The sequence below is a fragment of the Alosa pseudoharengus genome, unplaced genomic scaffold (assembly GCF_046254945.1).
Source record: "Alosa pseudoharengus isolate Yale_2024_CS ecotype anadromous, Long Island Sound unplaced genomic scaffold, YU_APseudo_1.1 YU_APseudo_1.1_scf_8, whole genome shotgun sequence".
Taxonomy (NCBI): Eukaryota; Metazoa; Chordata; class Actinopteri; order Clupeiformes; family Clupeidae; genus Alosa; species Alosa pseudoharengus.
This window is the reverse complement of record NW_027468870.1, coordinates 29,592,106-29,619,509: the sequence shown is the minus strand read 5'-3', so window position 1 is coordinate 29,619,509 and position 27,404 is coordinate 29,592,106. Positions and strand designations below refer to the sequence as shown.

The 27,404-nt window shown below is 40.6% G+C and overlaps 1 protein-coding gene and 1 long non-coding RNA gene across 3 annotated transcripts; one reads left to right on the top strand and one right to left on the bottom strand.

Annotated features, from left to right (window-relative positions):
- Window positions 1-406: 406 nt before the first annotated feature.
- On the bottom strand, window positions 407-21,686 carry slc7a1a (solute carrier family 7 member 1a). Its single transcript, XM_076274648.1, has 12 exons — window positions 21,603-21,686; window positions 19,368-19,820; window positions 18,277-18,435; window positions 16,730-16,898; window positions 16,267-16,400; window positions 14,028-14,250; window positions 6,029-6,165; window positions 4,916-5,018; window positions 4,346-4,551; window positions 3,908-4,059; window positions 3,315-3,423; window positions 407-3,029 (listed from the first exon to the last, which is right to left on the bottom strand). Exons 2-12 carry the CDS (start codon window positions 19,735-19,737, stop codon window positions 2,824-2,826), a joined length of 1,968 nt encoding a protein of 655 aa, XP_076130763.1. The 5' UTR covers window positions 19,738-19,820; window positions 21,603-21,686; the 3' UTR covers window positions 407-2,823.
- Window positions 7,711-11,606, top strand: LOC143112378 (uncharacterized). 2 transcript variants are annotated; one of them, XR_012984730.1, is made up of 6 exons: window positions 7,711-8,316; window positions 9,139-9,225; window positions 9,368-9,454; window positions 9,535-9,684; window positions 9,933-10,009; window positions 10,782-11,606. It is a non-coding gene; the product is annotated as an uncharacterized LOC143112378 (long non-coding RNA). The 2 variants fall into 2 exon arrangements; XR_012984729.1 differs by lacking the exon at window positions 7,711-8,316 and having other exon boundaries at window positions 8,723-9,225.
- Window positions 21,687-27,404: the final 5,718 nt, after the last annotated feature.

Sequence of the window (27,404 nt, the reverse complement as noted above, 5' to 3'; positions counted from 1 at the left end):
GATGTCACTTGTAATATTTCAGTACTTTCATTTTTGTTTTTAGTCAAAACCTTTGTTGGACAAAAAAATATAACAAAAACTGCAAGTGTTACATTGAGTTTCACAGAATGCTAACTGATAAACTGAATAAAAGCAGTGAAAATGAAAGACTGCAGTGTTTTAAATAAAGTACACTGTGTTGCTGCTAATCTGAAAGTGTATGATGCAAGTGTGTATCATTTTGTCATAGACATAGATGTGAATAGTTTATTTCCCAGTGTTGTGTCTTGTGTGCTTGTGTGTAAAGTTTTGACACAATGAGCGAAGTTTTGCAAAAAGTGTTCAAGCAATGGGCAAAAACTGTAATAACTAGCAGAAGTTATACAATATTGCTTCTATGCCGTACTGGATTTTGCTGTGCAGAATAATCTGCACATCTTCCAGTGATAATACACCACAAAATTGTCCAAATGTCCACAATCATGAGGTAAAATTGGTCAAATCCTGGTCATATTGGTAAATTCATGGTCAAATTGTCCAAAAGATGTAGGTTTTTGATTACAACAGATTAGCTAGTGTACTTCTCCACAAGTTCAGCTAGCCACCGAATACTTTGTTTTTAAAAATAGTAACAACTATCCCTCATGGGAGATAATGAAGTGTGTTGGACTAAGGATGCCCATAAACTTTCTGATCTGTTTAAAGTATTTTGCCAATTTAATGTTTTCAGGCCACTGAATACAAACAGGTGCAGCTGCCTATCTGTAAACAATTCTTAGGCTGCTGACACGTTAGGAAACACGTTGTGCAATATTGAAAGGCAAAACTTCTTTAAGCGGTTGACCAAACACTTTATACACAAATAATGATTATTTGTCTATGACAAAAACAAACTGGATTCTCTGTCCCTATTTCAAAAATATAAACCCCAAAATTGCCTAGGTATACAGTATACATCTTTACGGTAGCTGTAATGCTTAATATCATTTTCACATTTAATGAAAATAATAATAAATATACTGACACTGAAGACTGCCAAGAGTTTAGAGTTTGAGTGGAATGCTCCTTTTTCAATGGGATCTGAGGATGGATCAGACACATTATGAGATGCTACACATGCATTTAGTGTTGCTGTAACACATCCAAGTAAGAAATTAAAGAGACCATTAAACCAACTGTTTTCTTTCCTTTTTTACAAAATAGCACAACATAAGCAGACACAGACACAGGCACATACACTAGACACTGAAACTGATATACACAAACCACAAAACATCTATTCTCAATTTACTATAGCCAACAGTGGCATCATGACATATATTTAATTCTTTAAGATTTAAAAAAAGCAGAGTTTGCCATTTACAAATTAGTCAATTCATAGAGCAAGTATGAACAACATCTTATATACAGAAAAAAAAGTCTGATTAACAATAAAATAGACTACTTATTTATGCATAGCCACAGTAGATGTTCTAGAAAGTTAACATTATTTTTTTCCTATAAGGCAACACCAATACCAACAATTATGTCTGGGGTGAATACTCATTACAATGCTGAGCTAAATGCAGACCAGAGAATACTTTGTCGGTTTAATTGAGCCAGACGGATACTGCGTAATGTACCTGAGAATATACAGTAGATAGGGGATATGTGGGCAGGAATGATCAGTATGTTTCATATATTTGAAACATCCTAAACCAGTCCCATGCTTGTGAAGACAAACTTCAGAAAGACAAAGATTCATCTTTTTTGATGCTCTGGTTCATCTTGTTTGATAGTATTTTCTGGTAGGGGGGAAAAATGACAGGAAAAACCATGGAAGGGTCTTCTACAGTCTGTTTCCCAGAGATATACATTTCTGTACAATATCACCACTTCTAAGCATGTCTACAATTACTCATGTGTACACCTCCTGTGCAACATCTGTTAGAAAAAGTACACTATTGAGATACAACTACATACAATTTTCAACCAAAAAGGCACTTTGGGCATGGTTGAGGTCGGTTATATTAAAAACACAGTACCCAGCACTGTGATGGTTAAATCTACACTCCATTGTTCAGACCAGCTTAATTCCACTCTTTAAAACTAACAAATATAAAGACACAACTTGTGTTGGGGGTGTTGAGTAAGAAATGCTTGAGTCAACCAAGTCCAAACCTTAGCAGCTCACGCTGAGTTGAATTGATAACATAAAACTGACTGTCATGAATGTCTGCTGAAAGCCAACACTGAGATAAGCATTAAGATACTGTATACACTCACAAGCCCACATGAGTTTGTCCTATCCAAACCCTATCATTTATTCTATGACAGATGAGTATCTCTCTACTGGGTCATCATTTTTAAAAATGGCAACAAAGGCCTTACAAAGAGCCAAATGCTAATAGGTAACACTAAGAGCAGAGAAACCTCAAAGGTTGTCCAAATTAATCCAAATTTAGTACAAACAACCATGATGCGACTTATCTTCTGTTCCATTTGATAACACTTGTCAGACAAACTGAGCGCTGTCTCGGCGGAAGTCAAAGCCCCTTCCTCCAAATGAACTCAAATTTTCAAAACATACAGAAAGGTTTTGTTTAACAATTTTTTTCAGGCAATTCAGTAGCCGCCAAATGCTAAAATGCTCGTCAAAGAGCTCTTCCTCTCTCACACAGAGAGTCAGTTGTACAATAGTGACTAGTCCTGACAAGCTTTCCCTTTGGGGTGACGTGTGCTCTTCTTGAAGCTTAAAGTTTTTTTTCTTTCAAAAACGTGTCTGGATATCTTAAAGTTTAGACATCCCATTGCGTCAAATATACATTATTTTCGTATAAAATTTACAGGGAAGTTGTTTTTGTTTTATGACGACTCTAAGAGTTCACCCTCGTCATCGGCCCTAGCGCCCAGGCCATTAATGAGGAAGGCCTCTTTCTCAGGGGACACGTGGGAGTCTCCGTTGATGGCGGACGTGGGCTTGTAGTCCCTGAGCTCCTCGGGACTCGGACGTCGGGAGATCGCTGCCTCAGCGCTGTGTCGCATCCCATACCCAAAGTAGATAACGAAACCTGGACAGAGATGAGAGGGACGCAAGAATTCAGATGAGAAGAAATAAAACAAGTTATTGTAACTAAAAAACAACACAGAGGGCAGGCGAGACCAGAACAGATCTCGGTCTTATTTGATATGGTTTTACAAGATCTGTGTTACATAAGGATTCAATTGGCTGTCTTATTATTGCAAGTAAATACAACCAGGATAGTTATTAAGTCCAGATGTCATTGTTAGCTGATGTGATTTCATAAGATCGTTGGTTGATTTATTCTGGAGTCAGTTGCCTTTTGAGGACTGACCTATAGCCATCCAGACAGCAAAGCGGATCCAGGTGCCTTTGTCCAGCTGCATCATCAGGTACACATTGACAAACATGCTGGTTACAGGGATGAAGGGAAGCAGAGGCACCTGTTGGAGTGGAGAAGATGGCATGTCTTGAGGGTTTTACAGGAGTCAAACTTCACAAAAGAAAAAAGAATTGGGTGTGAATCTCCAATCATAGAGTAAACTAAGAGATGACATGACATTAAAACCTCGACAAGACTTGCCCATTGAATACATTATTATCACACATACATTGTGTGTAATGTATGCAGTATGCAGACATATATTAAGAGTTTGGTTCCAAAACGCTATATATCCGTTTTTAAAAACATTACAAAAGTCATGCTATTTAATTGTGTATTCCAGGATTCCAAAAAAATGTGTTGTTTTGATTGAGTAAAGATAAATCAAATAACAATAGACAAAAAACATTTCTACTGAAATTATTTGGAAAACAAAATGTAAAAAAATTATTCATGAAATAGGATATAGAATTTTGGAACCAAACTCTTCATATCTTTCTTCCAACCCCCACACCGCACCAGAGGAGTGGGTAGCCAGGGCAAACCTTAAAAGAGAGCTTGGTCCGGCTCTCTGGCTGCCTCCAGATGATGAGCACCAGGCCAAGGCAGACAATGACAATGACGCTCAGGGTCACGATGACCCACACCGCCGCGCTGCCCTGTACTGCCAGGATACTGAACACCAGGATCAACACTCCTGCAACGGGGAGAGGGGGTGAACAATCAACACAAATCCCTTCCATCAATCAGATAAATAAGCTGCCCTGTGCCATTCAAGGCAGTGAGGTTGTACTTTATTTTATGTTGTATGTGGCCTTGATATTATTTGTGGCCCCTGTGGTCTTTTTTTTTACTTGTGTGAGGTTACATTCCTCGATGGAGACGTGTGTATCTTAGTGTAAGTATGTGAGGAGATGGGTTGTAAACCCACAAGGGAATGTGGATGTGAACAGAAAATGGAAATGGAAAAAAATGTGTTTTACCGAGTAAACTCGTGCAGACGTTAACGGAGAAGCCAGAGATGTGCGAGGGGTCGGTGTTTTCCGGAAAGAGCATGGTTTTGAGTGTAAAGCGCTCCTCCACGCCAGGCAGGATGCCCATGCTCGGGGCGCCCATGGACTCGGTCAGCTCCACCTCCTCCTGGGTGCTGGCCATCTGGTACGCCAGGCTCGGCTGCTCAGGCTGGTACCTGAGAAAAACAACACACATTAATGTATATGAATGCATGCAGACACACACACACACACACACACACACACACTCATGTGTCATATACTGTATGTATATGAAATGCATGCAGACACACACATACACACAGCATACTTATACACCCAAACAAATGCAAATATCCATACACAATTACCAGTCATATACAGAAGACAGAAGAATACATACACCAAATGTCTATGTATGTCTAGCCTTGATTCAAAATATCTGCAAAACATTCAAATTTATCTACACCAATTTAATTGTTATTTGTGTCGGAACGTATACTGAATAGATTTTCAAAGATTTCCTTACACTGAAATCTGTAGGTAATCATATAATCAAACCTGAGGACCAGGACACAGGCGGCAACTAGTGTGTAGGCCAGCAATGTGCCAATGGACATGAGATCGACCAGATCCTTCAGGTCAAACAGGAAGGCCATGATCGCTAGGAGGAAGGCAAAGACAGGCACATGTAAGGCACATCATATGTCACAAGGCAAAAGCATTCCAATTCGCAACACAGGTTTTAAGTAAGATATTTTCTGATCTTTCTCATAAAATTTCTTCATAACATTCTAAATATAAAACACATATCTGGTGTGGTCTAGTGGTGTGTACAGTATATGAATGTTATATTATATATCTGTAAAATGGCAAAACATAGTGAGTAGAATCTATTATTTTCACTAAATACTATTCTTAAACACCACAACCCAAACTACACTATTCATCAAACCTATGCCTTAAACTGTGAACTAATGCTATGAAAAATGTCAAGTAGCACGTTAGGTGTGAACTCATGAGGCCTTTTGAGGTCAGTGGGTTGAAACTAGTCCTGTGAAACATTCCATATTATCAAACAGCAGGTGAGTGTTTTCCCACCAGAGGGGGGATACAGCTTCTATGACATGCCACCCCAGTGACAGACCAGATGATATGGAGCTTACTGCCACCAGCAAATTAATTTAGTTACGCTAACCGATCAAACGTGTGACTTCTCAGAAAGAACACTGACCTACTGCAGAGGTTAAAAGTGAAGAAAGCATACAGCACATGTTTAATGAACACATCAAAGAAAGTTTTGTGACAAATCTACTTTTTTTTCTTTGATGAACCCTACATATAATTTTAAGCAGGCCTAGACATAAAGCACACAGGTCTAGACATTGGATTTAGTGGTAAAAGCAGACCCCCATTACGAAAATCTAGGTAGGTAGTCTTTAGTATTTGTCTCATCATGTTCTAAGATACTGTTGTACAGTATAACTTTTTAAACGTGTTATATGAGGTCTAAAATCCTGAAGAAATCAGAATGGATTTTTGTGACGCGTGGCCTGGTTGAATCCGTGACCAAAAAAAAACAAAACATGTGCCCGTCAGAGACGCCCCCCTCTCCCTCGTCAGTTACCGTGGCCGCGGCCCAAAAAAATGCTCTTTGCTGGCCCGCGAGCTTACCGGACATGACACCAGCTGCCATGGTGGACATGATGGGCGTCTTCCTCTCGCTGACGCGCGACAGAAAGGTGAAGAGCAGACCGTCGCGGGCCATGGCAAAGATAATACGCGGGAGAGGGAACATGGAGCCCAGCAGGCTACGCAGCAACAAGAGGGCAGAAGAGTGGAAGAAGAGGGAGGGGGGGAGACAGGTTCAAAACAAAAGAAAGAATAAAAAAAGAAAGCGACAAACAAACAAAATTGGGATGAAATAAAGAAAGACCAGAAGAAAAGTGTAGTAAAGTGAAGCTGTGTTTGAGGAAAAGATCTCAAGGCAGCAGGAGTCCAAACCGTAGGGGTAAATTTTCAGCTTGGAGGGGCCATCCCGCAGATAAATCCCCCTTCATATTGAAGAGTTTGGTTCCAAAACCAGATATCTTCATTTTTAAGCATGGCTTTTTATTGTGCATTTCAGGGAAAATAAAAAAAAAAATGCACTTGTGTTGTTGTGACAAAAGTCTAAATAATAATAATAAAAAATGACAAAATAAACAAAAGAAAATCTATTAAAATTCTTGTTTTGGAACCAACCCACCCTCCCACCAGCGTTAGCCAGTCCAGTCATGGAACATGCACAGTGAAACTCATTCCAGTGGAGCGAGAGAGAGAGAGAGAGAGAGAGAGAGAGAGAGAGAGAGAGAGAGAGAGAGAGAGAGAGGGAGGAGAGTTGGAATATTAGTAACCATGGAGAGTCATTCTCACCTGCCACTATGCCTGAGGTCAGAGTAGCAGGTAAAGGGGTTTTGGTTCGGGGATTGATCTCAGCCATGTATCTGAAGAGCAGACCATCCTCAGCCATCGCCCAGATGACTCGGGGCATTGGAAACATGGCACCCAGCAAACTGGCACAAGACACATGCACACGCGCACACACACACACACACACACACACACACACACACACACACACACACACACACACACACACACACACACACACACACACACACACAGGCAGGCAGGCAGAGAGAAATGGGCATGCCATGCCATGCAGGTCAGTCAACCACAGCAACTATACACAACAAACATCTCTGTTGAGTTCAAGCCTTGCAATGTTAGAGGTCGCTGGTAAACATTCTGACATTCAGTAAGCAGTTATGTTCTGTGGAAGACAAATCAAGTTAATCCAACACAATGTAGTCACTAATGACTAACTATCACTTATGATAATAAACACTCTGTCCCCAACCCTAACTAAAACTAATCTCAGATTCATATGTGAATTATATGTATTAAGCTAATGAATCCTCACGAGTTGCTTTATGAATGAGGTCTGGAAAAGATCATGGTCATGTATAACTTCGAGGACAGAAGTAATAAAATAAAAAGACGTTTATGATTTATTAGGTCAACCTGAGCACCCATTTAGGAGTGATGTGAGATAGAAGCACTGTTACATAACAATCCCAATGATTTATTACCCCCTCCCCTGGCCTCATGTTTGGCTACTTTTAGTAAGAGGCTCACATTTACCCTCAGTTAAATATACTCGTGCACTGACATGCACTCTCCCACACAGACCCACCGACCCGCCTACCAACGCTCACACACAAACACATACAGGTACGCGCACACATACACACACACACACACATCTACAGACACACACACAGTAAAATTCCAAGAGTTAAAATGACAGAGTAGACTGTTATTGACTCTAATAGAGTTACATTTACTACAGTTGGAGTAAAATATACTCTAGCATATTAGTTAAAAAACAGAGTTAAAATCACAAGAGTTAATCATCCACCTCATTTTCTCATTTGGACGCCATTTTAGAAATTTCTTGGGAGATGTTTGCCTAATTATTATTTGGATATTATTCATAAAAAATCAAGTGTTTACTTCTGGTTTATTCCAAAGTCATTCGGTAGCTTTAAGATTTTTTTCTGGACTAGGCTACTAAAAAATTACTTGCAAGTTTGTAGGCTAGCATGTGCTACAGTAAAATAGGCAAATACTGCTAAGCTATCTATAAACGGAGTCTCTGTTATCAAGCCTATAGCTGTTCACAAAGAATAGTCAAAGCGGACAAACATTATAATAATACTAATAATTATAATTATTGTATGTTTGTTACATGCAAGTGTGTAAGGGCTCAGACAAATTACTAACTGGCGGAACGTGCCTTCTGGCATCTCACGTCAGAGACGAACGTTAGTAGCCTATCACCCACTTCCTTCCATTTGAGAGAATGCAGCGACGCGACGGAGCCTGGTTAGAAGAATCTCTCTGAAGTGCAGTTGAAGGTGAGTAGATGTTCATCTAAAATACACTTACTAGAGATTTATTTCACATGTTCCGTAGTATGCCTCGAAAATGATAAACAATAAGCGGTGATGCGAAAGAGGAGTGTAACTTAACGTAAATGTATGGTCAAGATATCATTCTGAAATGTGTTGACCTTCAGGGGCTAACGTTAACGTTAAGTTAACTGCTAACGAAGGTTGAAAGTTAACATGAACGTTACCTCTGTGTAACATGAGGTACATGTCAATTCGTGCTCCTGTATTGTACAATGCTATACGTTTTTTTTATCATGTTAATATTTACTCAACCAAATATGATACCAGTATAATCGTCTTTAATGGTCAACATTGACTTGGTTAGCAGCTAGCCTATCAGCCAACGTAGCTCTCATTGGCAGCTTAGCATAATGCAAATCAGCTATCAAATAAAGGCTATGGTTAGCTTAATGAGGTAACAGTTACTGTTGTTAGCTACTTAACATTAACAGTCATTAATAGGGCAAATTAGCTTAAAGTTCATGCTCTACCAAAAAGCTTGTTTCACGTAAAACAGGCATCCATAAGCATGAATTTGGCCTTCACAAGTTGGTTATTTCAAAACTAGCTGCATTAATTGACTATCAAGGACATGTGTTGATTGCTGAATGTGCATCATTGATAGCATAGAAGACACGTGTTCAGTGCAAAGTGCCAACAGGTGCACGTGCCACATTTACTAGTTTAGTCGGTGTCACTGAGATAGTTGTTACCTGTTTTTTTTTAAGAAACTGTTTTAAAAGTAGTGTTGATTTTGTCTGAATGTTTGATTTTATGTTTTCTCAGGATGTTGGTGAAAGTTAAATACCAGGCAGACCAGATACATTAAAATGGTGGAAACTGATGCCACTCTAGAGGATTTATTTAACCAAGGTACTGATTTATTCAATTGTTGCATCACATTTACTAGTTTAGTCAGTGTCACTGAGATAGTTGTTACCTGTTTTTTTTTTTAAGAAACTGTTTTAAAAGTAGTGTTGATTTTGTCTGAATGTTTAATTTTATGTTTTCTCAGGATGTTGGTGAAAGTTAAATACCAGGCAGACCAGATACATTAAAATGGTGGAAACTGATGCCACTCTAGAGGATTTATTTAACCAAGGTACTGATTTATTCAATTGTTGCATTGTTTAAGTCTATTGTCAGTTTTTTTTTGTAATGTTCTGTTAATTTTTATTTTAGTGTTCATGAAATTTGATATTTAAGCCAAACACCAAGCTGGACTAAAATGTATGATGAGTTTGGTACAGAAGATTGACAACTATGTGTCTGAAGATGTGGTGAAGGATCCAAAATGTGGTGTATTAAAGCTGAAGCCTGCAGAAGATGATGGTGAGTTGTAATATGGAATGTAGTTAAAACTTGGTACAAGTTTTGTGAATATATCAACAGCGGTTGCAACACATTGTTTTGATGGAATTCCACTCTGTGGGGTTTGTGGATGTTGATTATGTCCGTCTTTGAGCCTATTTAGTGTTTAAAAATCTCAGCCATCAAAGACTACATGACATACAGCCGTCACAGGTACTGGACATGACTATATTACTGATTTATTCTGTCCTTTGCTATCTGCTTTGTAGTAGATGCATTATGTGATTCAGATGACACCACTGCCTTGTCTCCAAATAAGCCCAAGGGAGATGATGGGGTAGAGCAAGTAAGTGGCATTTTTTCCCTAGTTAAATATTGGTAAAATCTTTATGCTGCCCATTAACACAAAGGTAACCTAAACTGAAACCCACACTGAGGTATTTTTTTTTCTTCAAAAAAATTCCACACACTCAGATCTGTGCAAAATGATCTTTCTATTCTAGATTTCGGTCATAGACCCTCTTCAGGAATCCTGAAAAAGGCCCATGACCGAAAGCTATATAAAAAGATAATTTTGCACAGATGTGAGTGTGTGGATTTGTCATGCTGTGCTTGACTTTTGACTTTAAATCCCAGCATCTCAACCACCAGATGAACAGCATTATTTGTCTCTTTTAAATGATTGAACTTGAAATGAAACCATTTCATAAGTATTTCTGCATACAAATTGTAATGAATCTGTTTAAGATCAAATACATTGTTTACAGTGCACTGAATTTCACATTGATCTCCATTTCTCAAGGTCACGAGAGCTGTCGGTACAGGGAAAAAAAACAAAACAAAAAAACAATCGGATTCACTTAGCTCGAGATGCTGCAGCCAGGAAGCTACTGCGCTACACTCTAGGGGCATGTTCCTGAGCCCTAATGTTCATGACCCCAGAGTGTAGCGCTGTAGCTGCACAGTCGCTTTAGCTGCTGGCTTTAGCAACTCGAGCTATGTAAAACCGATTGTTTTCGTTTTACATACTCGGTGACCCAAGAAATGGAGATCTATTTGGAAAATCGCTGGATTTCCCCTTAATGCTGGAACTCACCCTACTTTACACTGTTTTATAGGAACATTTCTATGATCCAGCCAGCGGATCAGGGTACCTGGCCTGACGCATTAAAACAATTCAGAGGAAAGCTTCAGGAACCACAAAGTCCAGCACACAATGAACATAATGGAGGACCAGCTTCTGAAGATGTGCCCGAGCCAGTCCTGAATGAAGAACAGCTGAGAGAGGCGGTATCTCTAATGAAGCATTCTTCTGATGAAGAAGTTGTGCGGCTGAAGGTGAACGTTTGATTATCGTCAGAAAAAATGGTCCATGACCCTCAATCACCTCATATGCTTGCAACATTCTCTCGATTCGTGGATGTAATGGATCAGATTGAGCAAGACTGTGTTACTGTTTGGTGAGATTTCAGCGAACCTTCTTGAGAGGTGGTCAACTATGTTCAAAGAGAATACCTATTAAACAGAGTAAAGGTCTTTCTTCCTCCAGCATCGAACTGCAAAAAAGGATCCAGGTAGCAGAATCACCACATGGGCTGTGTCCCGGTAGAACACTCAGGTTAAAGTGTGGTGAGACTGGGTGTTTCAGGGACATTTTCTGGCTTTTAGAAAACATTTGGAAATGTTACATGAGTATAGCGTTAATAATGTTCATGTTTTGGAAAATAACTGTAGTGAACACAGAAGTAATGATTTGGCGGTAGATTTTGATACAGTGGTTCCTGTTATGCATTCTGCTGTACATGAGATACAGGTTAAGGAAACTATTCAGTTTTTTGAGTGATAAGCAAAGTGTTGAGGAAATGAATCATACTTTAAGTCATCTTGAAAATCTCTTCTAGGCCCCATCCATTGGATCTTACCTTAGGTATGAGCTACACCAGGCGCGTAACAAGCGTTCCGTTCGCGACGCGTAAAATTCATTTTAAATGAATGGTCTATTTTTTTCGAACGTACGCGCCGCTATCACGTCTGATGTAGCTACCGCCATTGATTATAGTGGCAGCTAATTGTTGCAGCAGACGCTATGCGAACGTAATGCTTCAGTTACGCGCCTGGTGTAGCTTCACTGTTAGAATGTGTGGACTTAAACATGTCGGTGATGCTAGAATGTTTCAGTACAGGCTGTAGAGCAGTGGTCTCCAACACGGTGCCCGCGGGCACCAGGTAGCCCGCGGGATGGCTATGAGGCGCCCCCAGCGCACCTTCTAAAAATAGCCAACAGGTCGCCTGCAGATCACGCTCTAAAAACACGCTCCATTGTGAAGTTTTCAATAGATATTTAAGTCTAGACCAGAACCATTTTAAGAATGTATGTAGCCATACATTTGTAACATTAAATTAATATTGGTGATACCTTACAAATTGTAGCTGCGTTACATTTTAGCCTTTGGCTCCAAATCCGTTTCCCATTCAATCTTTAAACAACAACGGAAGCGGAGCACATACACGCTGCTCGCATGCATAGACAGTAAAGGGGGGAAAAACTTGCTCGTCTGGTGTAGCCAATGGAAACATATCTTTGCAAAAGTTCTGTGGCCATTCCATGTTCGTCAAATACGGTTCTTGCATGATTGTTCAAGGACTGAAAAACAATTGCTTTAGCTCACAGGCCTTTTCTCCTCCGTAGGCTACTGCCATAATAGCGCTGAAAATGTTGTGGCATGCATGACTGGGCAGGACTGAGCATGACCTTTTTTGTCAGATCATGGAGAGATTTCAGGTGTGCAATAACTTTAAAAGGAGTTTTCATATGTTAGGGTGGTATGGGCGATTACTATTGAAATGTTAAAACCGAATTGTCCACTGAAATCAGGACTTAAACAACCCCTGAATTCATAATGGTGGGTGGGTATAAATTGGGTACAAATTGTAACCCAAATTATTAATTGCACAAAAATATTGTTTTTTTTTTTGTTAAAAAAAATTGGATTAGATTCCCCATGCAAACTTTGAAATGAACAAACTGAACAAAAATGTTGGTAGTGTTGCATAGGCTATTGATATTAAAGTTGAAAATACAGTTGCTTAATATATAAAGACTTATAGGCCTACACAATATTGATAATTTAAAAGTAAAAATCACATAGGCCTATTATTTAGGAGGACTACCCTCGCAAAAAAGGGGTGAGGGTATGTTTGTTTCAAATGGGTAGCCCTCCATATGATTTCGGGTCTTCAGGTAGCCCTCATTCCCAAAAAGGTTGGAGACCCCTGCTGTAGAGTGAGTAAAATTGGTATGTAAGCTAATGTATCACTAACAACAACTTGATATTATGTTCTAGTGGCTTTGTTCCATTTGATGCCAAATGTGTTGTACATGCATTTACAAAAGGAAAAAAAAAATGAAACTTTTTATATTGTATATTGATACATTAACTTAATATTTTGTAATAAATATATTTTCAATAATTTGTCTGTATGTCCTTCAGATTTTGTAGAGCTTGATAAAGACAAGCAAAATGGTGACTCTAGCAAGAGTAGCTGGGAATAAACTCTGAATAGAGATAAACTAAGATTACCCCATTAAGAGTTAAGATGACTCTGGAAAGAGTTGTTGGCTTATAGAGTAGATTTTTCTTTACTCCCTGTGGAGTTTATCTTGGTGATTTTTCAACTCTCTATAGAGTAAATTTAACTCTGAAAAATGTGCTCTAGGAGAAGAGTCAAATTTACTCTCTGTGGGGTGGGACCAATGGGTCTCTATGACAGAGTCAGAATTGACTCTATTAGAGTTGAAAACAACTCTGACAATTTTACTGTGCACCCACCGATCCACCTACCACACAAACACAGACACATACGCGCGCACTTACACACACACTACGCACGCACACATGCTCACACACACACATACACAGCGACTCAGCATGCCATGCCAAGCCAGAGGTTTTTATGGCCTCGTGTGTGTGTGTGTGTGTGTGTGTGTGTGAGAGAGTGTGAGTGTGTGTGTGTGTGTGTGTGTGAGAGAGAGTGTGAGTGTGTGTGTGTGTGTGTGTGTGTGTGTGAGAGAGTGTGAGTGTGTGTGTGTGTGTGTGTGTGTGTGTGTGTGTGTGTGTGTGTGTGTGTGAGAGAGTGTGAGTGTGTGTGTGTGTGTGTGTGTGTGTGTGTGTGTGTGTGTGTGTGTGTGTGTGTGTGTGTGAGAGAGAGTGTGGGTGTGTGTGTGTGTGTGTGTGTGTGTGTGTGTGTGTGTGTGTGTGTGTGTGTGTGAGTGTGGGTGTGTGTGTGTGTGTGTGTGTGTGTGTGTGTGTGTGTGTGTGTGTGTGTGTGTGTGTGTGTGAGAGAGAGGTCAGGGTCAGGCTTACCTGGTGGAGAGGGCGCAGAGGGAGCCCACAGCCACGGCGTAGGTGGCCCCCTCCCAGCCCACGTACGTAAAGGCCACAGGCAGCGGGCTGTTCTTGTCCAGCATGTAGTAGGGCATCATCATGGTGAGGGCGGCCGACACGCCGAAGTATGCCACGAAACAGATGAGGAGAGAAGACACGATGCCGATAGGGATGGCCCTCTGGGGGTTCTTCACCTCTTCACCTGTGTGTGGGAGGGGGGGGGGGGGGGGTTCATATCAGGAGACTCAATGCCAGGTGTATGAATGCCAGGTAGATAGTAAGTAGGCCGATATGAATAGCCCTGTGTGGGTTCTATACCTCTACACCTATGGAGAGATGTATACAACAAGGTGTGTTCAACATTACACCGATCATTGTCTTCAACATCTGAGGTAAAATCTTTTGTGTGTTCAACATCAAGCTGAATTAGGTGACAGATACACAAACAAATGTCTGTTAAGGATAAGGATTACACAGAAATATGTGTTCACTACCAGAGCTACACACGATAGTGTGTTCCACTTTAGATGGTTCTACTTCCTCACCTGAGTGAGGATACATACACAAAGGTGCGTTCAAGAATGAGATTACACAGAAAAACCTGTGCTCAATAGCAGGACCAGGCACACTGGTATTTAAGTATATAATTAAGAAGACACTAGGATTAACACATTGACACAAAAACAGCGTCAAGAGTCTGGTGTAGGTACTACCTCTCTTCACCTAAGGAGTATTACACACAAAAGGGGAGTTTAAAACTAGAGACCCAGAAAAGGGTGAATTGAAAATCATGAGTAATTAGCAGGGTAGTAAAGTAGGACACGAGGCGGAACAATGGGATGGGGATGGCACACTGAGGGTTCCTCAGCCCCTAACCTGTGGAACTAGGGACAGAGGGTGTGTTCAAGATCAGGGGCTTACACAGGAGAGGGGTGGTCAAGATCAGCTGTAATTAGGAGAGTGTGAAGTTGAACACTAAACAGATTAAAAGGGAGGACACTAGAAAAAGGCCTCTCACTAGAACCAACAAAGGATCATGGTGGTGATTTGTTCTGAGCTCCTTTTGTGTTCTGTTGCAATAGTTTTGCATTCCTCCGCAATACATTTGTGTTCTGTGCACTGTGAGAGAATGCAGTAAGGGATACAAGGATACAAGGAAGTTTATTGTCACATGCATATAGTTACTGGAAGTAAGAAATGCAGTGAAATGTCTAGTGTCAGCCTATTTGTGCATTTATTTGTACAGTATTTGATATACCAATACCATCTATTTACATGTTGTGAAATGTATCTCCTTTGCAGTCGGTGGTGAATTCCTCACACTACAAAGAATGTAATGAAATGCACTGAGGCTCAAGGAATCTGCAAATAAGCCTTTCCATGCATTATTTCATAATGTAACAAACCCTGATGCAACTTCCACTATTATAAGCTGAGACCCCACGGCAAAATCAGCTTTGTCTGTCCTCTGGCACACAGAAGCATGAGCCCAGTTTTACTAGCAGTGTTGAAATCAACTGCTGTGTGTGGGTTAGTGGGTTCAGGCGAGCGCAGACAGTGAGTGTGGACATGAGGATTGGGGTCTAAGGCAACAGAACAGGCTGTGATCTGTTCTTCTCTCTTTCTCTCACTCCATCTCCCCCCCCCCTCTCTCTCTCCTTCATTTTTTTTTTCTAATTTCTTCTTCTCTCTCCACCCCACCCCCTTCCTCTCTCAGCCAATGGCAGGAGAGGATGGTAGGGGAGTTCCCATGACAAGGCAGTGAGAGGGATCAAGAAAAAGAAAAAAAATGAGGGAAAATTCTTGCAGAGGCAGATGCAGAAACATTAAACACAGCCCCTAACATTGGGGGTTATTCCTAATGATTAACATTGCATAAAGTAGAGAAACAGCTGACCTTTAACTCTTTAGTTTAGATAGTGTGAGACCACATGATCTGCGAGGTATCAACAATGGGGCCAAAACAACCAAAGTTGTGATTGCACACAGAAAAGATGCTATAGGAACACATAAACACAAAGGCGTCATACGTCCTTTTTCTGCAAAGGAACCATTTGTCATTTAAGGAAAATTGCAACGTAACACGTGTTCCGAATTTGGCACAACAAGCTCTGAAGAAATACTGTGGGAGATGAATCAAGTTGTAATGCTCGCCAAAGCTGTCTACTGCTACCAGTGCTGTAAAAGCCAGCACTCGGAGACCTTGCGTGGGACTGACCTGTGGTGGCGATGCAGTCAAACCCCACAAAGGCGTAGAAACAGGTCGCTGCGCCAGAGAGGACACCGTTTAAGCCATAGGGCATGAAGCCGCCCACGCCCAGGTCGACATCCACCAAGGCGGGATCTGTACCACTGGGTCAAAGAGATGAGAGAGGGGGAGCATGAAGGGAATCGCCCTCAGAGAGTAAAGAAACATTTTGACCTAATATCAAAAATGTCTATGCTCTATGTTGCCCAGACAGCCACTAAAGTTAGCATGGAAACCAGCCAGTACTGGGCCTGGCTCTCTTGTAATACCACTTTGTACCACGTGTGGCGTTGTATCACATCCAATACAAGTCAATGGAAGACTACTGGCTTTTGCAAATGTAATGGTGCATTCAAGACTTGAAACTTTCCACAGAAACACATAATTTCACAGAAAGACAGATCTGTTGAAACCTCACTTCACCGAAGCTCACTTATGAGTGGAGTCGGTCCGGTTGAGTATCTCCTCTGGGACGAGTTGCCAGTTCTTTATCGTGCCCTTGACGAGCCCTGACACGACCACGAAGACCAACACCAGTACGTTGATGCAGGTGAACACTTTGTTCACAATGGCCGACTCCTTCACCCCAAAGGCTAGCAAGCCTGGAGAGAACAAGTGGAAAGAGGGACCTGGTTATTTAGCAGGAGTAACAGTAGAAGACATATCAATATAGAAATAAAATTACATGGTTATAGAAATATAAACACAACAATATATTCAGGAAGAAATACAGGATTGCCTAGGTACTAGAAACTAGAGAAAGTAGTTTATCAGTTGAGAATAATTGAGAACAGACTGGCATCAGTCTGTTCTTAGTTGAAAACAAACTGATGTTGTTAGTCTGGGTCTCTGCTAAGGTTTGTAGGGGTTGCGGATTGGAAACTGTACAGCACTTAATTTGCCAGGTTAATTACTGTATTGACCTGTGAATGGTCATGACAAGAAATATTTTTTTTGAGATTTTGCATTTGCCAGCGTGGCTTTTTTCAAAGTTTGAAGTTGTTGCTGCTGAAGTTGTGGCATATTAACCAAAAAATCATATCAACACTTACCCCAATTATGTTCGAATGACTGAATAATAATCCTAAGGATATTTATCCTGCAGACAAGTCGTTTGGGACTTGTTGCTAAGGGCTGCTTACATCTCATAACAGTGCATCCTCAAGTGTGCTTTACATGCACCTTTTGTTTTAGACAGGGTTTTCCTGATCAGTGGCGTAATGTCTTTCAGTAATACCCAACTATTAGCCACGGTTTATACATTGATTTTGCTAAATTTCTTCAGCTATGAGGTTAACACACAGGGGCAGTTACGGGGGTTTTGTTTATTTAACTAGCATAAAACACTGTCCTGCGGTTTATACAAAATGTGGCTAATACAAAGGAAATGACTAGTGATTTTTGGATTATGCGCCTGACCACATCTATTTTTTTTAATTGACATGCAAGTGGACGCAATATTCAATTAAAGTGGAGCGCATGGCGAAAAAATGTAAGATAAGAACAAGCCTTGCATTGCACATGGGGTTGAGTGTACGATAGGGCCCTCTATGTTGCAGAACATTTACTGACAGACAACCAGATATCTCTTTGAGAAACCAGCATACACATGCGGTGTACATGTCTGTACGTCAATTAAATTCCAATTTATTACAAAATAGCACAAAACATTGTAACTATCACTAGGCTCTTTATCAACCCCAAAGCCTGAACTCCCTAAGCAAGGTGATGGGGAAAGGAAAAACTCCCTTTTACCTCTCCCTTTTAGAAACCAAATAATAGTGTTAAAACTGTCCAGAAAGCCCAGATCCATGGGTCTCTATTTAAACCTCGCGTAGATATCACTTTAACACACTGAAAAAGACACTAATTAGAAACTCTACAGTCTTAGGATTCTTAGAATGTAAGTCTTAGAATGGAAAAAGCAGTGGAAACCTTCTCCCACCTCTATTTCGTCACGTCTCCATCTCCATGTCTTACCAGTGAGAGTGAGGATGATGACCACTGCAAACATGTCCGGATACTCAGCCAGGAATCCGGGGGCGTTCATGGTCATATACTGCCGGCAGAAGTGTTCAATGTGTTTGCCAACCAGCTCGTCAAACGTAGCACTCCACGCTCTGGCGACGCTGGAGGTCCCTGTGGTTTGCAGGAAATGATTAACTTTATTCATCATGTAGGCTACATACTGTATATACAATTCTCATCACTGAAATCAATATATCTTCTTTCATAGAAAGCTGTATTCATTTTGTTGACCATGGTTTGCACTTGTTCCACTGTAGCTATGCACACTGTAACATGCTAAATAGCAGTATTTAACGATATACAAAGTACTTTAGTACTCTGTTACTCTATATGTTACAGTGTATTTCAAAAGCCAGTTCCACTGTAACAAGGACTATGGTATATAGAGTGGCCAAATCATTTACATAGTATCAATTATTGATTAAATATGTATTACCAACCCTGACTCTAATCCTAACTCTGAAGTACAAAGAACCAATATTCCGTACTCTTTCTCACACACAGTGTTACATAGTATTTACCAATATAGTTACAATGTAACCAGCACTGGTATAAAGTGTGGCCAAATATTTCAATTAGTATCTATTAGTTACAGTTCCACAATTACCACTATTAACAATGATAAATAGCTGTAAAAACATATATTCCATGGTACTCACTTGTATTTAAGATATGTGGATTTTGTATTTTGCTTTTGCTACTTGTTTTCTAGATGATATTTAACACATAATCTCATTGAAACAGAGACTAACTGAGATAAAGTGTGGCCAAATACTTGAATTGGTATCGATTAGTATTGCTATAATATAAACAAATGACATAAGACAGTTACACCCAAGGCTACATTGTATAAATAGTGACCGAATTATTGAAATAAGATCATAGATCAATAACCATTGACATTAGACATCTAATCTAGATAGACATCTTAGACATCTTAGACATCTAATCCTGACTCAAAATGTCACCAGTACCAGTGACGTGGTAGGAGATATCAGTGAGATATCAAGAGAAATCTATGATTATGATTGCTCCATCATTACCGATGACGTAGGAGAGGATGAGGTTCCAGCCAGTGATGAAGGCCCAGAGCTCGCCGACGGTGACATAGCTGTACAGGTAGGCTGAGCCCGTCTTGGGCACGCGCGCCCCAAACTCGGCGTAGCAGAGCCCCGCCAGCACGGACGCCAGGGCGGCAATGAGGAAGGACAGGACGATGGCGGGGCCGGCGTTCTCGCGCGCCACTGCTCCGGCCAGCACGTAGACGCCGGCGCCCAGCGTGCTGCCCACGCCCAGCGCCACCAGATCAAAGGTGTTGAGGCAGCGGGCCAGCCGTGAGTCGTCAGTGCTGCAGTCCACCACCTTCACCCGCAACAGCTGCTTACCAAAGTCCATGAGCTTGTGGAGAACCATGGTTCTGTTATGTTCCGATGTTCTTTTACACACTCTCAGATACAGTACATGCAGGACTCTAGGCTGTGGACTTCACTAGGAACCTGTTGGAAAAATGAAGACTTTAGAAGTAGTTCTCTGAAGAAGTGAAAAAAAGTGAAAAAGTGGCTTAATATACAGGCAGGTGCATCTGCCCCCAGTGTTGTTGTTGCTGTGGTACACGTGGCGCACACTGCGCGTTGTGTCAATTAAATTACCAGCAGACTCCAGCCAGAACTTTTGGAAGAGTACAACAACATTGTTCGTGGGTGAAAACAGGAAGGCATCGGCCATAGCAAACCCCGGTTGCCATATTTATATATAGTAAGCATTTCACAAGATTACTCTTTTTCAATTATTGTTTACCTTACGATCAAAGAATCTTATACAAAACCTCTGTCTACTAAGGATTATAAACTAAAATGCAGTCAAAACACCTCTGGAGAATAAAAACAGTACAGAAATTCAGATTCAATCTATGCTGGAGTAAACAGTAGCTAAAACTCAAGCATTTTGCCTCTCATTTGTTCAGGTCACCTGTAGTAACTGTTAAGTATTGCATTGTTTCCCTGGCAACATTGGGTAAGACATACGCAAATCCATAAAGTGTGACTATTGGCAGTGACAAAGCACACTGAGGATAATCCATTTAAGGAGAGACAGACTTCATTCAGTCCATGGACATGAATTATGCAATAAGAAATGTGCTTATGAAAAAAACACCACCAGAAACATAGAATGAATTGTATAATTTAAGTAGTGTAATTATATGATCATAATTCCATAGTGCTGGAGATTGAGTGCTATAATTCCCATGACGCAAACATAGTTGTGTAGTTTAGGTTTAAAATGAATGGCAGTATTAATAAGGCCCTGGCGCTTTTACTTCTACCCAGTACGGAGGATATGGACCACACTGTGATATGTGACAGGAGGATACGTTAGGCCTTGGGGGAGGAACTGTAGAATTCGGAGGGGGGCGTAGCCCTGCACCCCTCGTAATATGCAAGCCACGACACAGCCCAGTCCTCCTGGGCTTTCACCCAGAACGAATCAGACAAAAAAAGGGGTCTAGAGAATTCTGTTTCCTGTCACGCCACCACCGAACGGAAAGTTCCTTCCATGGATAAGGGGTGATGACCTTTTTCTTTTTCCCTCCAAGATGCCTACAGGCTATCAAATGTCCCACTTCAGATGGAGTCTGGTACCATGAAATGCACATGTTTTGAATGTAGGTTAGCAGAGTCACACATGCAGGGGCACATTAGACCACCTCACAGAGAGAGCCAGAGAGAAGCAGCCAATCAAATTGGCCTTGCATTCTGCAAGGTTGGCTGCCAGTTCCCAATGGCGACGCTTGCTCAGGTTTCCCAAATTAAGCCATAATGCCGGAGGTTCATTAAAAGGAGATTACATACTGCACATAATGCAATGCAGACAATCAAAGGTAATCTGGGGTCTTACGAAAGTACTGAAGCTTTGCAGGAGTGGGCCATGCTCCAGGTCTCCAATTCTTATGCATATTCCACTCGACTAAAACACTTTAGTTGCAATGCAAATTCAACCCAAGTCGGTTTTACCCAAGTCAGACTTGTTGAATATAGGAACACAATTCCCTTAAAAATGCCACTATCCAGTTAACATAACAGATTCTAGGCAATTTATTCAATTAAATATAAGTGGTAAATTTTCTGATTAACAATTTAGCAAAGAACAGGATATATACAGCATATCCTAAACATTAAACCTGTCAATCATTACTGTAGTTAATCACCGCAAGAACAAGACAACTACGTGTTATCATAGACATAACATTATGAAGCTGTGAGAAAGCAGCAAGTACTCACACAGAATTCACAAAGGCTTCACCTAGTGAAAGAGAGAGAGAGAGGTAGAGCAAGAGAGAGAGAGAGCGAGAGGAAGAAAGAGAGAGAGGCACAGAGAGCGAGAGACAGACCTATCACTGAACTCTATTCTTCAGACACCCCTGCAACTGTAGCCCATTTCCATGGGCGACCTACAAATAGAACGTTGACACATCACATGGCCAGGCTATTCCCAGCTGCCCTCAACGACGCTGGCGATGCACTGAGCCCGAACGCTGTCAATCACCCTGGTTCCCACCAGTCAGATGCGGAAGCCGGCCACCAGACCTCACCGAGACAAATACACCTGCCCCTCCACACATCAGGGCTGGCCGACTGCTAACACACACAGAGTGGCAACACTGACCGAGAGCGGTCAGTGCAAATAAGTGGAAGAAAGTACACCTGACTCCAAGCTACTAAATGTACTGAATGATACTGATTGTGAAGCACTTTGGGTCAGCTCCTGTTGTTTTCAAATGTGCTATAAATAAAGTGACTTGATTTGACTTGAATGCGGTCAGTGTTCAGACTGACAGATTGTATCATGATTTTTGTTTAGACAAATCTGTCCCCTGAACTCTTGAATTTCACCTGCAGAAATTATAGGAATGTGTTTGCTTATGTAGGAGGAAAATAATTGGACATTAGGGCCAGGTTTATTTTGCGAGTTGACAAATCACCTGTCAACAAGTAGCCACCTGTACCTGCTCCAAACCCTGTCTGAGCCATGTGCCAAAACAAAAGGGCATCTAATAACAAACCTGCTAATACGAGCATGTCTACCATACAGAGACCTTTTTGACGTATTTACTGTCCATTTAATCTTTTAGCAAATACTGGTAATACACTGCACTGTTAACCATAACGCTTCCCCAACTGTACACTACAATCTACACATATGTCATACTGCTTTTTTGCACTTCTGGTTAGACGCTAACTGCATTTCGTTGCCTCTGTACTTGTACTGTGCACATTGACAATAAAGCTGAATCTAATCCAATCTAAAGACAGGTACATTTTCATCAGTAGAAGTTTTACAATCAATCAGTGCAGTAAACTTCATTAAGTCAAAGACAAATCATGCACCCTCTGAAGCACGTTTAAACCGGTTGGCTTAGCACCTCACTTCAGGTCAAGGAACAGGCGTCAACCGGCCTGGGGAAAAAGCTGGGCATTATAAATAAATCCCACACTACTTCCATCTGTTACTGATGGTTGTGCAAGGTGGAGTGTGGGTGCACATGGACATCATCTGATACCACTGGAAAGATGGAGCTAGGAGGGTGGGCTGGAACCAGCACATGCAACACACACATGCACGCATGCATAGAGATGCGCGCACACACACACACACACACACTTTATATACTTTATTTGATTCCACTTTACAAGTAAAGTTACATTAGGAATCAAATCTTCTGAATAATCCAGTAGATTAAAGCAGTTCAGCAATCTATCATGAGTTTACAGATTCAAGGGTATATGAAGCATCGTCTCTTCCAAATAAACATGCTTCCTATAGTTGCTAATATGGAACAGTACTCCACTAGCTGCTTGGCCTTAGTTTTATATAATCCCCCAATGCAAAGTCCACGGACCGCCAACCTACAGTATGTACATGATCTAGGCTACAAAACACTAACACAATTAACTGCCATTTGTATCCTAGGTTCTCAATGGCAGAAATCAGAGGCTGGTATTTGAGAGTTTTTGCACACACACACACACACACAGCAATGGGAGCGAGGTAGACAAAGTGGGTGTGGGGGACACATGGAGGTGCATATTTAAACTGGTAACCAAGCCAACGCCTCTGTCTAACTGTGGTCACTAAATAAAGCCGGTGGGATGTGAGGAGGTGTGGCGTGTGTGTGTGTGTGTGTGAGGATCCAAATCAGGATGCAGCACATAAACTAATGTAATCATCAGACAGAGCCCTCTCTTTTGCAACTGTCTATTCTAATCAATCTCATCTATTTTGAACAGTTATTTGGCAGAGGTGAAGGTACAGTCCCTTCTTCTGCCACATATTACTGGCAACACCAAAACTAAGACGAGTTGTCCTCAACTCCCTAACACTCTTCATATTTCCTTACTATTATATGCTTAATATTGGACATGTGAAGGGCCCCTTCCAGTTGACAAATGATGGGAGTTTTCCATTGGCATGAAGAGCTGAATGGGCTTCCCTTAGAAATAAAATGCTATTATTTTATACGTTGAATTTATATAACAAATAGCTACACACCTCTAAAAGAAAATGTTTTCTTCGAAATACAAATATGCATATATTCCTGTACAAACATGAGCCACTGAGTTAATCTTGTGACCTCAGATTACCTTGAGGCCATTGTTTTCATTTTAGAGCACTGCTTAAAAGTACAGGAATGATCACAATGCTTAGTGGTAAGTTCCTGTTCCAAAAGTGAATAACACAACATAACAAAGGTATGCAAACAAACAACGCTTAGTTCAGCCTGTGTAAAAGGTACACATTTAAACACTCACGCAAGTGAACGAAGCAACATACGTAGGTTTGTTTAAAACCGAGACAAAGTTCAAGGTCTACATGTGGATCCTCACAAACAGCCTAAGAATGACTGTCCAACTCACCTTGACTCAATGCCATCAGTTGAAAAATGTACGTCAGCATGAGGCAATAGTGGGGCCCTTGGAACGAAAGGAACTAATGACAGGGCAGAGGGACAGATTCTGCATGGGTGAATTGTGCTTATTAAGTGGTTTGCGTAGTCACACAGCTGCAAAACACTCCTGAGCACAGGAGTGCGGCAGACACTGACCTTCCCACACAGCCGTTTATCAGCGGTCCCCCACCTCAACCTTCCAGCTGTCTAGGCATACCCAGGAATGGCTTGCTGACTACAAATGCTTCCTTCTACAAATGCTATGAGGTGCATAGATGAACCACATACCCACAGTGACAGTGACATTTATTTATTTATTTTTCGGGTTTTTTCTGCTTTGTCCCATCTTGTCCTGATTCATATCCAAATTGCATTGGTCATCATAGGCATATGATACAACATTTGTGTACGTCAGGGAAAAAAATATAATTATGGACTCCTTAACACAGAACTAATGTAAGACGATATAATTAAACCTAACCCTTTAATTCAAACAACCTAACTATTCAGTGCATGGTGAGCTTACAGTTTTTTCTGATTGCTTAAGCACATTTTTTGTAACTATGGCTTTTTTGCAAAACTCTACACACAAATAGGAAAAACTTTCACCCAATCAGTAAAACATTGTAATTCTCTTGCAAAAGCTAACACACCTTGCTTAACTCTTCACACCTTCGTAAAAATGATGTTTACGTATCAAACAGTAAACACAAGCCATCACAATAATAAGCACACAATGTGCCAACTACACTGATGGTCTGAATAAAAAACACATCTGGCTTTTGCTTTCTCTGGACAAGGTAGACTATGTCAGTTTCTTTAACAATCCTAATATCCGATAATTACTTGACACTTACTGAAAGCCTGACGCAAATACTAAATAGGTAATAGGCTAGCTCACTCAAAGTAATACCTTCCTCTTGACTCAAAGCAAAGCAGCCTACGCTGCGCTTCAGACAAGCATGCAAGGACCGTGGGAGGTCACATCGGGTCCACTTAACAACCCCCTTTTAGTGGCAGCTGTGGCAGGAGAGAACCAGTTTTATATCATGGCTCTCTGTTTGTTAGCAAAAACAACCCGAGATGAAAAGGGTTTTCATTATGTTAATTCATAATAAGTTTGAATTTCCTAAAGATTTGCCATTCTTTAACATTTGTGTCCAGCAGAACATCTGGCTGAAGCCCTACCGAATAGCCTTTCTCTCCAGTGTAACGTTACATGCACAATCCAACATGGAAATGAACTCATGACGTAAGGCACATACCCACAGTGACAGTGACATTTATTTATTTATTTTTCGGGTTTTTTCTGCTTTGTCCCATCTTGTCCTGATTCATATCCAAATTGCATTGGTCATCATAGGCATATGATACAACATTTGTGTACGTCAGGGAAAAAAATATAATTATGGACTCCTTAACACAGAACTAATGTAAGACGATATAATTAAACCTAACCCTTTAATTCAAACAACCTAACTATTCAGTGCATGGTGAGCTTACAGTTTTTTCTGATTGCTTAAGCACATTTTTTGTAACTATGGCTTTTTTGCAAAACTCTACACACAAATAGGAAAAACTTTCACCCAATCAGTAAAACATTGTAATTCTCTTGCAAAAGCTAACACACCTTGCTTAACTCTTCACACCTTCGTAAAAATGATGTTTACGTATCAAACAGTAAACACAAGCCATCACAATAATAAGCACACAATGTGCCAACTACACTGATGGTCTGAATAAAAAACACATCTGGCTTTTGCTTTCTCTGGACAAGGTAGACTATGTCAGTTTGAGGTCATACTTTTGTCATAGTTCTGTAAACATACAGGGATCCAAACTTCAAGTATTGGTGTTTATTTACACACATCAAAACAAACACAAGTGTGTTTTTCCAAGTCAAAACACAAAATAGCAATTTCACTGAGACAAAACAAATCATTATACATCGGGTCGTCTCTCTCAAAATTCCGTCTACATCACATACAATGTCCTAGTCCAAGGCACCGGGAAAAATATATTCTGGAATGACATATCCAGGCCTGACATGACAATATCCCGACATGTAGACTGATTTTTTTTGCCTGTAAAAGGGCTATTTCTTTCTCTTCTCAGTCTTCCTGCTCCATCCATTGTACCCATTACATTACCTGTGGCTTATTTATAGTGCTTAGGCTGATTGCAAAGTGAACTAATTATCTAAAACAGTTTTCACATGAGAAAGTGTGCTAGAGTTGGCAAAATAGTGTAAATAATAGCCATACATGTGTATAATTTGCCAGGAGTGTGTTGATAATTTGGAAATTGAGTGTAAAGCAGTGAGTTGTGTTTACAGTTCCGCAAAAAGAGTGCTGTGCAGTGAATTGTTCCTACAGTTGTGCAAAGTGTGTGTTACAAAATTGCAAACTGAGTGCAAAGCAGTGTTTGTGCTTTTAGTTTTGCCAACTCAGTGAGTGGTTTTGCTATAAGTATTAATAGTTTTAGAAATTGTGCTATAAGAATCACAGTTGTGTTTAAACATTCAGAAAAAACTGTAAGCAAATCTAAGCTGGAATCTAAACTCTCCATGTCATGCCCTTCCTATGGCTTAGGTTTCATCTGTGTTCCTAGAAGTTTGTTGACACAGACCCATACAGTGTCTTTATTTCTCTCATTTATCTCTCACAAAATGAACATCAGGACATGCTAATAGTTGGAATGGAAAGGGTACGGGAGCAGGTCATGAACAGACCTAAAAAAAAACATACAACATGGATATGCTTTTGAAATACTGCCCATACCCCAAAATACCCCCCATACTTCTCTTCAGGATGTCTCAGGGTGACATATCCTTGACATGATAACATGATGCATGTTTTAGACTATTACATAACATGAAGATGCTTTAAAAGTGGACCACATTTTGAAGGGTATGGTAAATTTATTTGCATAATTGTGCCTTCAAAACTTCAGTTATTGTAGATGTATTTTGACATTGACAGAACTTTATTTTCTTTCAGATTCAGTAGGCTACTGTTCTAGCCAAAGGAATCACTCAACCGGCACAAATAACCCACTAATTACTACATCTTCAGACCTTATTCCAAATTCTTTAACAATCCTAATATCCGATAATTACTTGACACTTACTGAAAGC

Excerpts from the sequence above, each read along its gene's own strand:
- slc7a1a (XM_076274648.1), bottom strand. The coding sequence starts at position 19,737 with ATGGTTCTCCACAAGCTCATGGACTTTGGTAAGCAGCTGTTGCGGGTG. Across the intron at positions 16,899-18,276 it reads CATCATCCTCACTCTCACTG|GCTTGCTAGCCTTTGGGGTG; the intron begins GTAAGACATGGA and ends TGTTCTCTCCAG. Across the intron at positions 3,424-3,907 it reads GGACCAAGCTCTCTTTTAAG|GTGCCTCTGCTTCCCTTCAT; the intron begins GTTTGCCCTGGC and ends CCACTCCAACAG.